At 44.7% G+C, this 13414-nt stretch overlaps 1 protein-coding gene across 2 annotated transcripts in view; it reads right to left on the bottom strand.

Annotated features, from left to right (window-relative positions):
• The window catches only part of ALK (ALK receptor tyrosine kinase), a 306734-nt gene extending 293996 nt beyond the window's left edge, over positions 1–12738 (bottom strand). For both annotated transcript variants that reach the window (XM_058020712.1, XM_058020710.1), the window contains exon 1: positions 12639–12738. In XM_058020712.1, the coding sequence (XP_057876695.1) occupies positions 12639–12738 (100 nt within the window). The remainder of the gene's footprint in view (positions 1–12638) is intronic.
• Positions 12739–13414: the final 676 nt, after the last annotated feature.

Here is a 13414-nt window from a genome sequence, read left to right on the forward strand (position 1 = left end):
CAGAGAATAACAGTTGCAGTCATAACAATGATCCTGCAGCCAGCTCCACTAACATTTTGCTAATTTTGCTCCCTGCTCATAGTCCTTTAGTCATGATATTCAGAGTTAATAGCAATTTTCTACTGAGAATGGAAGGGATGGATGAGCTACACTTTCACCTGTTGGGTTTTTTTTATTATTTAAGTACAGATATTTGTTTTCTTTTAAACTTGATATTTCTTCTAATAGTAAGATAATTACTATCTAATTGAAAGCAGATACAAGTTGGGGTTTTTTCACATTACGTTTCACTTGTGTGATTTGTCTAAGGTCATTTCTCCACAGGAAAATGATTGTAAAATAAACCCTGCAGTGCTCAGACCCAGCTACATTCTACTGCAGTCTCATCTGCTTTTCTTTTCTTGCACTTCTTAGAACAAAAAAATTCCTAGTTTTCCTTCAACAGCCCTATCCCCCACTTGACAGACATCCCTTAGACAATCTGCTCCCTTGGTGCCCCAGTGTACTCACTTGCAGGTGAAGTGGGAATTTAACAGTGCACTTTTCGTGCACCTCTTCGGTGTTCCCTGCCTAGGAAGGGGCTCTACAAAGGCACCTGACTGTCCAAATCCTCAAGATTCCACCTAGTGTGGCATTGTCTGTTTTCAAGCTGGAACTGTCTTTCATTACACTAAAGGTCTCCCTTCCCATTAATCTTGTTGAGCAGCTCTCCTTTCCAAGCTCTGCTGCTCACAATTTGTGATTCCTTATTGTTGAGCATCCATCACACGTAAAATCAGTTCTAAGCACCCCATTACTCACATATTTAGAGATGTCAAAGCAAGGCCTCCATGTAGCTCCCAGAGCACTTTAGAATTCCCTTCTGCTTTCCCATCAAAAAGACAAAAAGGACATAAGCAGACAGCATCTTATTTGAACTTACCGGAGAGGTAGATTTCCTTATACAGAAAGTTATGTCGAGAAGCAAGGCAAAAAAGGCAACTACATAATACAGCTACAGTTAATGATGCATGAACATCACAAAGTTCAGCTGAGCAAGGACCCAGTCCTGGCTCCTTCAGGTGACTTTTTCAGTGTCAATACAACAGAGGAACTTTCCTTGAAGACCCAGTATGGAAACTAAGGTGAATTTCCTTCCTCATATTGTAATTTATATTCAGACCACTGTGCACAGCATTTAAAGACCCAGAAGCCAGGGGGTTTAGCTCAGCCTGGTGTTAGTTTAGACTCAGTTTGGTTTAGACACCATCTCCATTCATTGTTATGATGTGTACATACAACTATATCCTGATGAGATCAAGGAAACTGAGAAACTTCTGGGGAAAAAAATCACAAATATGGGGTGTCTAAAGAAGTTTTCTATATTTAAGAGGTTCCATTATTGGGATAAGCCTTAGAGAAAGCTGTTGAGCTCTGTCCAAAAATTCTGCATTCTCACACTTGTTATTAAAAGGGAGAGTATGATCAATTGGTCTCCAGGGCTTATCCAGCAATAGATTCCTTTCCCCAGCACAGGATTGCTGCAGCTCATTCACGCACTCACTCGTTCATTCATTCTGCAATTGCGCAAACAGACTCTGTAAACAAAAACTCCTCACCAGCAAACTCCCACCGTGCCAGCAATATTAAGTGGCAACAATACGAACACCCTGCAGAGAAGCAAAGGCAAACAGTTCATTGATGCTTCTCTTTCCTCTTATCAGTATAGCTGATCCTGCTTTACAGCCAATGTAAAAAGATAGGTTACAGTGGTAATAAACCTCAATACATTAAGTCTCTGTACAGACTGGTTGCTGAAGGCTTAATATCAGTCATAATTATTATCCATAAAATGTTATTGAATCAGATCTTAAAAGTTAATGCTGCTTTGTTTCGAGAGATAAAGGACAGTAGGCTGGAAAGGGAAAGAAGGAAACAGTGAGCTTTTGATCAATTTTTGTGTGATTTAAAACCTTAATCACAAAAGGGACTCAGCACTTCAAATATTATCCCAAATCCTAGGAGCTGGCCTAAGCAGAGCCCAGTGGCAAGAGTGATTACTCAGAGGGTGTTTTATCTTTGAAGTTGATACCAGCACTCAGATGGAGGATGTAACTCTTTTCTTGAACTCAGGCTTGGTGAATGCTGTCCTTTTAAGACAGATTGAAATGTGCAGCAGATAGGTAAGGGCTTTCATAAATCCACAGCATCCCACATTCCATTTGGGGCCTTGCTGCTCGCAGCACCACCGTCATCCACGGGTGTTTCCTTCAGAGCCCTCACATTAATACAAGATGCAAAGCAGAAAGCATCAGGCCATGGTCAATGGCTCACGTAAGCTGCCCTAATATTTACAGTTAATAAAGATTGCTTTCCTTCCTGTCCACAGAACCAGAGGATCTGTATAGTCTGGACTGATGGGCCCAGACCAGCTGTAGGAGGGTCAGCAAGGTGAAGTGCCAGGTCACAGCTCTTGGGTCACAACAACCCCCTGCAGTGCTGCATTACAGAAGTGCAGCTGGAAAGCTGTCCAGAGGAAAAGGACCTGCTCCACAGGTGGCCAGGAAGGCCAGTGGCATCCTGGCCTGTATCAGCACTCGTGTGGCCAGCAGGACCAGGGCAGGGATTGTCCCCCTGCACTTGGCACTGGTGAAGCCGCACCTCCAGTGCTGTGTCCAGTTCTGGGCCCCTCACTATGGGAAACACACTGAGGTGCTGGAGAGGCTCCAGAGGAGGACAGTGGAGCTGAACAAGGTCTGGATCACAAGGCTGATGAGAAGCAGCTGAGGGAGCTGGGGGCGCTCAGTCTGGAGAAGAGGAAGCTCATGGGTGACCTTATCACTCCCTACAACCACCTTAAAGGAGGGTGTAGCCAGGTAAGGGTCAGTGTCTTTTCCAAGGTAACGACAGACAGATCAAGAGGACATGGCCTTAAGTTGTGCCAGGGGAGTTTTAGGATATTAGGAAAACTTTTTTCATCGATAGGATTATCAAGCATTAGAACTGGCTGCCCAAGGAATGATAGAATCACAATCCCTGAAAGTGTTAAAAAAATGTGTGGGACCTGGTGTTGTAGTGGACTTGGCAATCCTGGGTTAACAGTTGGACTTGGTGATCTTAGAGGTCTTTTCCAACTTACATAATTCTGTGATTTTATTCAGCTTTCAGCATTCACAATATCACTAATGCAGCTCTCCCTTACCATTTTTGTAGCACAATATTGTAACAATTTGAAGCCATCCCTCATCTCCATAAAGAACCAGGAAGAAAAGTTCAATATAACAGATGAGAAGAAGCAAAGTGGACTAGCTTGTGTCCTCCCCTTCAAAAGCTTCCCAGAAAGAGACCTTGGCTCCCATGTAAAACAAGTCTCATCTCCTCCCTTGGTTACTTAGCAGATACTAATCATGTTGGGGACACCCCAGTCTCCTGCAAAGTGAGGACAGATTTTTAAAGGTTCACCACAGGCTGTAGATCTTTGAGAACAAAGAAGTGTGCTCTGTCTTATGTGCCAATTCTCAGCCAGCCCCAGGTAGATTCAGTCCCTGCCTCTGTAATGCACCTGGCTTTGCAAAGCAACCATTAAATTTGGAAGCTTTATGGAATGCAACTTTTTTCACATCTAAAAGTATGCCAGAGAAATCATGCAGAAGGGTAATAGGAAATACTTGCAGGGAGACCTATTCTAAATCGTCTACACATAGATAAGGAACAAAATTCCTTTCCTTAAAGATTTTATTAACCTTTTGCTGATGGAAGGAGATTACTGATTGAGAGCTAGATGAGGTCAGTGCAGCAATTATATTTTGAAACCTCTTCAAACAAGGCTCTTGTACAATGTAAGAAAAAAGTTGACAAAATGAATTGTTACTTAAAATGAGTATTTTAGAAGAATAATTAACCTATAATAACTATTCTGGCCTCCTCTCCAGCCCTGAAAAGTAATCCTTTCTCATTAGTTTCAAGTTTAATTAGCATCAATAATGAAACAGCCCTTGGAAATAACCATTGCATCATGGTCTATAATGCTGACATACACTGCCCTACAAAGGGTAAGGCCACAGGGTGATGTCTGAAGATAGGGAGAGGCTCAGCAGATCACAGATGATCCCAAAACTAAGAAGAAAACAGTATTACAAAAGGTGCAGAATGTGACAAAACCAGGTTTATTTAAAGAGGAGTGTCACAATCACGGTGTGGAGCAGAGAGAGGAGACTCAGATAGTTTTGCCAATAACTGCTGTAGTATTTCCAGCAAGCTAGAGAGCCTTTCAACTCCAGTTTCTTGTTCTTTCTTGGCCTTTTGGCTGAAGCAAAGAGAGAGAGACTTCCTTGTATAGTATATTCTATATGAGAAAATTCTATTCAGCACTTGCAGTCTAACATAATCAAATAATGCTTTTTCCATCCCTGGCTTCTATGATCTCTCTGTAAAATAGATATAATAATGCTTAGCATTGTCACTAGGGTGATAAGGCTTAAAGTGGTTTGAGAATCCAACACGAAGGAGGCTATAAAAAGCCCAGACACTCTGATGCATCCGAGATAACTCGTTACTCAATGGGCCAGCAGAAACAGCAGGAGAATGCCAATGTACAAGCTGCAATTAGAGGTCTGCTGCAACTTGCAGAGCTCTCAAGCATCACCACAGATTTCTAGTAAGTAAAGTCACAGATATTCAGCTGCATGCCACAAGCCCTACAGCAACCATGTTCCAAAGAACCATACCAGCTTTCAAAACTGAGCTGGAAAGAAAACTTCAATAACATAAAATTCTTAGAAGGAGTAAGACATATGAAAATCACCATTTCCAGCATGTCTACCAAGACGAGTTTTCTCTTCCTAACAGAATCAAGAAATATATAGCAGAAGAATCCACACATGGACATGTCCCTCTGTACTCTCATCCTCACACAGCAGGATCCTGCTTTTTCCCCCTGCACTCACCACCCAGATGTTCTCTGCTCTTCACCTTACAGCCTTCTCTCCCTTTGCCCAGCTTGTAACTTGAGGATAGAGTCAAGGTTTTCTTTCATCACAAGGTTTTGTAAGACATGAGACCAACAAGAGTTGCTTGTCAGCAAGGAATGGAGAGAAGCTTACAGAAAGAGCCTCCACCTCTGTCTTCACAGTACACTACTGCAGGCAAATCCCAGTCCAAAATTAGATTCAGCATACACCCTTGTTTCAGCAGGAAATGTAGTTCTTCTGCCTTGCTGTAAACATTGGAATAGCAGTGGAAACTCTTGAGATTTGCAAACTGAGCTGAACAGTGGAAAAGGTGATAAGTTGCAAAGGGGATGACCCATATTTCTAGAACCATATAGTTGAAAGGCTTCAGCCCACTATCTCCACTTTGCCATGTGTAATCCAGGAAGAATCAGGTAATCCACTAAAGTTTTAAACTATATCAAATGCCCCATTCTGTGCAAATGTCTGATATCTTAAGTAAGAAACCATAAAGGATAAACCTTCTCTCACTGCCTGCACAACATTCTCCCTGCCCAGCCAGGACAAACAGTGCTTGGTTTGCTCAGCAGTCCCCATTAGCCAGCAGCAGCCAACACCTGCAGCTCCTCACTGCAAATGGAGATGGTGCCCAGCTGCAGCTGCCAAAAGCACGTGAGCAGCTGGCCACAGCCCATCGCATTATCGCTTTCCAATAGGTACAAATAATCTTGGTCAAAGACTCACAGAGTATTCAAATTTCAAATCTAAATTTGACTATTTGGCTTCGAGACAGGTGGCGTTTTAACAGCCAAAGGTAGGGCTCAACTTTTTTCAAAATAAAAGAGAAACTGATTTCCTTGTAGCATCAACCAAAACTCTAAGTTTGCTATCACTGAAATGAAGGAAATAGCAGTCCTTTGACTATTAGCAGTGCAGAGATGGGAACAAATCAATATGGTACACTGGCTCTTTTAGCTTTTCCCTTAAAAAGCTGAGAGTTCAGACTGCACCTCACAGCCTTTATTCAGGTTTTAGAAAGTAAAAGCATTATTAATCCACAAAAAAAAAAAAAAAAAAAAAAAAAAAAAAAAAAAAAAGCACCATCTACCAACAAAGTTCAAAAGCAGTCAAAACTACCCTTGCTTTGCAAAGGAAGTGACCACCACAAAGGGAAGTGTTTCATCTCACACAAGATGTCAATGGCAGAGCTGTGTACTGCACAGTAATTAAGTTGGAAGTCAAACTAGAACTCAGTTCTTGCAGCTGCCTACTGACGTTCTTTGGCCAAAGAAATGCCTGTAGTTAGAAACTTGTCTGAAGTCAGTTTGAAGCCAGCCGCCAGCTCTGTCTACTGGGTACACTTAGAACATTCAGCCACTTCACAGATCCTGCTTGACTAACGAGGGAAGGTGATTCTGCTTCACTACAACTGACAGAGTTCACAGCTTCTGCAAGTAGGGATATCTAAGTCCTACCAATGCTGCCACAGGGAATTTCTCAGTAGCCATGCTAAGCAGGATAGTGACAACCATGAAGCTACATGGCCATCCCAGTCATAAATCAAAGTACTCATGTAAATTAGACTTTAGTCTCAAAATGTGTTTCTTGCCTAAATATTTAAACACATAAATAACCTCCAACCATTCCAGCTTGTCATTTTAAGCTTTCTGACATTTATTGTTCGCAAGAAAAGAAAGGTCAGACTTATCAAATCTGCATTTATGCTTCCATGACATTTTTCTCCAACCAAATCTTTCTGAATTAAAGAAGCAAGACAAATGTGGCACATTTCATAAAGGACTTTTCTCAGCCCAGCACTGCAGTCTCAGCAGCCATGTTGAGTTCAGAAGTGGCTTCCCAGGAAACAGATGCTGTTGCTCAGTGGATAAAAGAGATATGGAAAGCAGGCAACCTGAACTGGTGTTTGCTATTAGGTAAATCACTTGTGCCAAAACCATACATCTCCTAGTCTCAGTACCCTTGTTCTGAGTAGCCCAAGAGGATGCTTTGGTGTGAGAATTAGACAGGAAATGTCCAGGCACAGTGTGGAATTTGCTGCTGTTTGGGAAGCAACTTGGATTCTCAAAATATCATCACTCCAATGGAGTTAGCACTGATGTATCCAAAAGGTGGGATCTTCTTTATTAACACAAGATTCACTTGGAACTTTGTAAGTGCTAAATCCTGCCAGTCTCCCTTCAACTCTTCTACTTCTTTTGGCTAATTCACAAACATTGTCAGAAACACACATTTTATTTCCTATCATGTAATGTTTGGGTGAGATGTGCAGTGAACCAAATGACCAGATTACTTCAGGATCCAATTCACTCAGACACTGCAAAACTGCATTATTTTGAAGAATGCCTCTGCTTTTGTATAATAAAGCACTTAAGCTTCCCTGTGCACTTCTTTACTGTAGATATTTATTCCCTGTTTTTAAGGGTGTGGAAATAAAAGCACAGCAAGTTTAGAGAAAACATATTTTTTCAATGTGCCATAAATGTTCATTCAAACATAATAAATTGTTACTTGTGCCCCTTTTGGTGTTTGTTTATGGCTATTTTACTGAACATGCTTATGAATAAGAACATTCATAAGAACAATAAGCCTAAAAGTAAACAAAATTTGCAGAAAACAGATCTAGAAATCATAAACACATTGTGCATAATCCTGGCTCCCGATGAGGATCAGCAACACCACAAAACTCTGGGAAAACAAAACCATGTGATCACATCACACTTTCCATAAACCACTCAAAGACTGAGCATAATTTATAATATTATCTGTCAAATAATCAGCAACAAATTTGCAAATCCCAGTGGCTTTACTGTGAAAGCCTCATGGCTTTGCAAGCTAAATTTTTGTGGTCAACATGGACAAGGCATCTTGACTCTAAAGACTCATAAGCCATGAGTTTTCTCAGTGCTGATGGAGTAGGAACATGACTTGGACAGGAACAAGCAGGACAGCAGTAGGATCAAGGATCATACTGGCCACAAAGCCAGGCAAATCCCATCACTAGACAGTTTCCTCTTCAAGAAGCATTTCCAGTTCAAGAAGAAGCACTGTGAACTGACTATATCCACATTTCTGGAGAGCACCAGTGACTGGAGGTCTAGAGGGAAGTGCTTCACACCTAATAGGGCAGGAAAGCCTGAGAAAGATGCTTCTAAGCACTCACACGATTCATTGATTTAGCAACTGGTAATCCACAGGAAACCCACTGGTACCACTGTCAACCCAAGGGTAGAAGAGGAAAGCCTTGATTTGCACTAGTTCATGTCCAGAGCAAACTCAAGTGCAACTCATGCTGTCTTCAATCTTTGGATTGGCAAAGCTCTCCCGACAGACAAGGCAAAGCACAAAACCCCAGCAAGGAGCAAAGCCATTTGCACTACAGCAGAAACCCTTCAGAAGTCTGATGGCAGTGCCTCAGTCTTACCAGCAAGTTCTGCCACTGCCCTATCAGAAGAGCAAGATCAGATCCCAGGTGTGGCACACAGCTGAGGGTGAGAGAAAACCAGAGAGCAACTGCAAAGTGACCAATATATTTTACCAGTTTGCTGCTCAGTATTACACAACTCCAAATGGTATCCTTTGAAGGCAGCAAAACAAAACCAAAATATAACGAAAAATATAGCTAAGAGACCTTGATTAAATGCTGGTACCTCTAAAATACACAGAAATAACTCTGTAGACTTCAGCACAGTCAGATCTCAGCTTGGAGCTCGGATTTTCATTTACAACATGTCCAGTTTCAAAACCACATTTTTATCTAGTCTCAAGTTCTTTCTAATCTTGAGGCAAAGGGTTCCTCCTGCAAATGAGTTCAGGTGTATAGTAGCAGTCCCCTAAAGATGTAAAGCCTAATTGCCTCAGCATTATAATAGCATTGGTATGTAGTGAATGCAGACAGTTTCAGGGAGAATACATGTGGCAAGTTAATAAAATTTTAGATGAAGGCCACAGTGCAGGAGTAATATTTCGCCTAGCCAGAGGATGAAAAGTTATGCATTGCTATTTAAAAAATATAATTGGAATGTTAAATCTATTTCATGAATGAAAGTACATTGACCTTTAGAGGGAAGAATGACTCATTTTCAACCCTGTATGCCCCTTCTTAACATACGCTTCCCACCTCTGCATATGTAAGTAGCAATTAATTTTCATGGGAAGTTATTTTATGGCCATTTCAGCTTATTAAATTTCCTGGGTAAACTCACAAGAAATCTATTTAGCAACATTTGTGGCTCAGGTGCCCTATAGTGAGAGAACTGGTTACCTGTGAGGTTAACATGAAAAAAATCCAAATAACCAGTGCAGAGTTAGAGTGGAAGGGCTCTTGGATTATTTCCCCCAAGAAAGCTCAATAACCTATCCAGAGTACACTGCTACAGAGACCCACTGTGGTTCAACACCATACAGCAAATCCTGTAAGACCAGAACTACAGCCAGAACTGAAGATCTCCTGACAGTAATGTTCACACTGGCTGTTCAGTTCCCCATGGCAATGTGCTGGTTTTCATTAGATTCTTTTGGGAAAGGTTTCCTTGGAGGCACAGCAGAGTTTCCAGTCAAAACCACAGACAATGAGAGCAAAGTCAACAGCAACCTGGTAGTTGAGAGGAGATCTGGACCTCAAATCCAGGAGATCTGCAGCACTGCACTCCTGTCCAAGCTTCCATCTCCCTTCCTCTGCATTTCTTGTTGTGTGCCTTTCACACAGAAAAGATTCAAATAATTTGGATTTTTTTTTTTATCCCAGAGAAGCACTGGGAGAAGGCTAAGAAGGCAATACTAAGTCTGAAAGCATTTCCAAGAGAGGAAAACTTTCTTGAATCCAAATTTAAAAAGGCCAAGCTGACAGAGAAATGGTAGATGGGCTGAGGTTTGGTCCTATTCCAACTGAATGAAAGTTCCATGCAGTTTCTCTAAATGGAAGCTTCTTGCAGGATGCTCTGTTCCCACAAGGAAGAGTGTGAGAGAAATCTGGCATCAAGCATATTTGCAGGAGAGCCCTGTAGAAATTCAAATTTATGGCTTGTCTGTTGAACAACAGCTGCCCATAAGTACATCCTTTACTAATTGTTCAGTAACAGACTGAGACAAAGTGCTTTATGCTTTGTACAAGCATGCTCTTAAAAAGGGAAAGGATTCACTCCAGTTAAATTTTTCTTTGCGCCAGCAAATGAAAGTATAAGTTAAAGAGAATAAAGCATTATTTACAGGACTCTGTTGTCACCTCTAAGGTCAGTGGGACTTCATCCCTTTGCCATTTTTTCTCACCCTAAAATATAATTCATACTCCATTCACACGGAGGATAACATGGTGAAAACAATTTAGCAAGGTAATTATACATTTTTCTGGGAAGTACTGCAACCCTGTACATCTCTAACAGACAAGAGGAAAAACAAAAGCCCAGTATGCCAACAGAAGTGAAGCAGTTTTCCATTGTTGATGGGAGGATTGCGTTGTTTGAAATCCATTTCCAATTAGCTTAAGCAACGAAGGAAAGGCTCAGTAGCCTTAGGAAGGGCTTTAGCAAAGCCCTGTGCACATTAGCTGCAATGGTGTCAATAACTGCTGGAATCTGGCAGGCTGGAGGAGGCTGTGTGTGCTGTTATCACTGTGTCAGCACATCCTGCTGTCGGCAGGGCTGCACAGCACCAACCCAAGGCTGGCAGTGACACATGGTGTTCACACAGGCAGCACCTCAGCAAAGCAGGAGGAATGCATTTCCTGATGTTGTTAAACAAACCCACGTTACAAAAGCAGGGCAAAGCCATAAACAGTGTAACTGTGCTGTGGAGTCACTGCTGGAAAAGCAGAGGTGCAATTCAGAAAGAGACCAGGATTTTTACAGAGGATTATGAACAGCTGCAAGGAGAAGTTACCACTGCAACAGAGGTAAAGGAGGTCCATATTCCCTCCCTCTTCTCCTCATTTTCCTGCCTCCTCTGTGACTGACTTTGCATGACTGTGTTGCAGTAAGAATAGCAGAGCTTTCTCTCCAACATGATTTTACAGGGGCATACCTTCCTACTGATCTGGAAAAACATGCATTTCTCCTCAACAGTGAGACAACAGACAAAATAAAGCCTGTGAGTTTTAATAGCTTTGGCTAAAGCTCCACCTGCATTGTATTCACATCAGAGAACCTGCTAGTTCTTATGTATGCCCTTCCCTCAGGTTAAAAACACACCTTCATCCTCTAAGAAGACAAATGCATGTCCTCAAGCTCCATCATTGCTGCAAGTACCTGAGTAAAAATGGCATTTGCAACTAAGGCTTCACTGCCCGAGGAGATCTGTAAATCGAAACAAGTGCTAATCACAACAAATTCCCCAAACAGAAAGAAAAGGAGACAGGAGGGTTTGGTGTCTTTAATTTTTAATTATTCTTTCTTTAAGGCAATGTAGCAAGGAGGGGGGGGGTGTTGGCCTCACCTAGCCACCTTGTGGTGGACAGCACCTCTGTGCTATCCCTGCCAGATCCAACACGGGAAGAGCTAACCTGGATACCCGACTTTAGCCACAGCTGCAGGACTTACTCACACACAGCCTGCCCTGACAGTCAGCTTTGGTTTTCATTTCAGGCAGCAAGGAAGGAGATGGGTTCCATTTGTAGTTCTTCAGAAGCCTATCCCATCTTTTCAGATGAGCATCAAAAATCAGTTGCTCCAACTTTGTATTCAAAGCCCAGCAGTGACTTCTCCCTCCTCTTGTGAATTTATTGAAGTGTATTCTGTGGTCCATTAAGTAGGTGGCTACTCAGGGACACACCATTGACTTCTACAAAGCTTCATAAAAGGTACCTGACTTAACTCACTGTGACAAATTATTTGGACCTGCAGTCCTCTAGGTATTATATTCTTCTAGTAGGAAAGGCTGAATCACAGCTTCTGTTAAAGATACAATGCACACACAGAATGGAAATTTCTCTTGATCACTGGCCCACAACAGAGTCCTGATTTGAGATAAAGGAGCTGCCCCAAACCATGGCTGCCAATCACCACCCACCAGAACCAAAATTCTAAACCAGGTTCTCTCTTCACACAAGTACCAGTGCTGCATGAGCCTTCTCAGATGTACAACTTCATGTACTGTAGCTGATAGAATTCAGTTCACTAAGGATCCTTTGGGGTTTTAAAATGTCAATTAGCCCTTATATTTAGTGTTTAAAGAAGAGTAATAATATTAATATCAATATCCAGTAATAGAGATAGTAGCATTAAAGCACAAAATCGGGAGCCAGACCCAGCTTTGGAGATGTTTGTGCTGTTCCCTGATCTGCTGGCACATAACCTTGAAAACCCTCGCAGCACTTTGAGGAAACATCCCTTTTTAGGATGATATTTTTTAAGTTTCAAAGAACCTGATTTTGCTGTCCTTCGACTAATGACACTTTAACCTTCTAGGTCTTCCTTGCGGCTTTCTAGCACACAAGAACTCTTGGCGTTTCGCAAAAATCCCTCATCACTTTCAGTCCTCCTGGCCCCACCAAAGCGCTTCGGTACATTTCGCACCGGTAAAGCGCAGCCCTTAGGGACAAGGCGCGACTGCTCGGGGCGGCAGCATCGCTTCCCGCACCGGCGGGGCTGCCGGTTCCCGGGACGGCGCGGGGCTCTGGCCGCGGGGAGGGCGCCCGGCACGGCCGGGGCTCGGCGGGCGCTGCCCGGCGCGGTGCGCGGCATGCAACGCACGGCTCACCTGCCGCGGAGACGTGGAAGAGGAGGCGGGGGCGGGCGGCGCGGATGGCCGCCGAGAGCCCTCGCTCGCTGCCCGGGAGGGCGCCGCGGCGCTCGGGCATCAGCCGCACCCGCAGCCGCCCGTCGCCGGCACGGAGCCACCAGGCGAAGAGCTCGGTGAGGTTGAACTCCAGGTGCGCCCCGCCGGAGCCCGGCGGCGGCTCGCCGGCGCAGCCGTCCCGCACGGTGCCCTCGCCCACCTCCAGCACCAGCTGCTTGGCGCGCCGCAGCCGCCGACCGGCCGCGGAGGGCCCGGCGGGGGCGGCGGGCGGCTCGGCCCGCGGCAGCGCCCCGCGGGCGGCGCGGAGCAGGGGCGCGCAGTCCAGGCGCAGGCGGCACCGCGCCGCGGCGCGCCCCGGCGGCCCCAGCACCAGCTCCCGCACGTAGGTGCGAAACAGCGAGGGCACCACGAAGTCCATCGCCAGGCTCCTCCTCTGCAGCCGCGAGAGGCCGGGGGTGTCCCGCGGTCCCGCCGCCCCCGGGGCCAAGCTCAAGGCGAGGCAGGCGGCGGCCAGGAGGCGGGCGGGCAGCCCGTCCCCAGCCATGACCCGCGGGAGGCCGGCAGCGCCCCGTCCCGCGCCCGCGGAGCGGCGCCGGGGAGCGCGGTGCTCTGCGCACGGAGCTCGGGGCCGCCGGCGGCCGCTGCGCCCGGGGCCGGCGCTGCGCGGGCTTTGCCGGCTCCAACTACCCGCCACAACGCAGGCATTACCCAGCCGGCGCTGACGTCACGGCCGAGCG

This window comes from Melospiza georgiana, chromosome 3 (assembly GCF_028018845.1).
Source record: "Melospiza georgiana isolate bMelGeo1 chromosome 3, bMelGeo1.pri, whole genome shotgun sequence".
Taxonomy (NCBI): domain Eukaryota; kingdom Metazoa; phylum Chordata; class Aves; order Passeriformes; family Passerellidae; genus Melospiza; species Melospiza georgiana.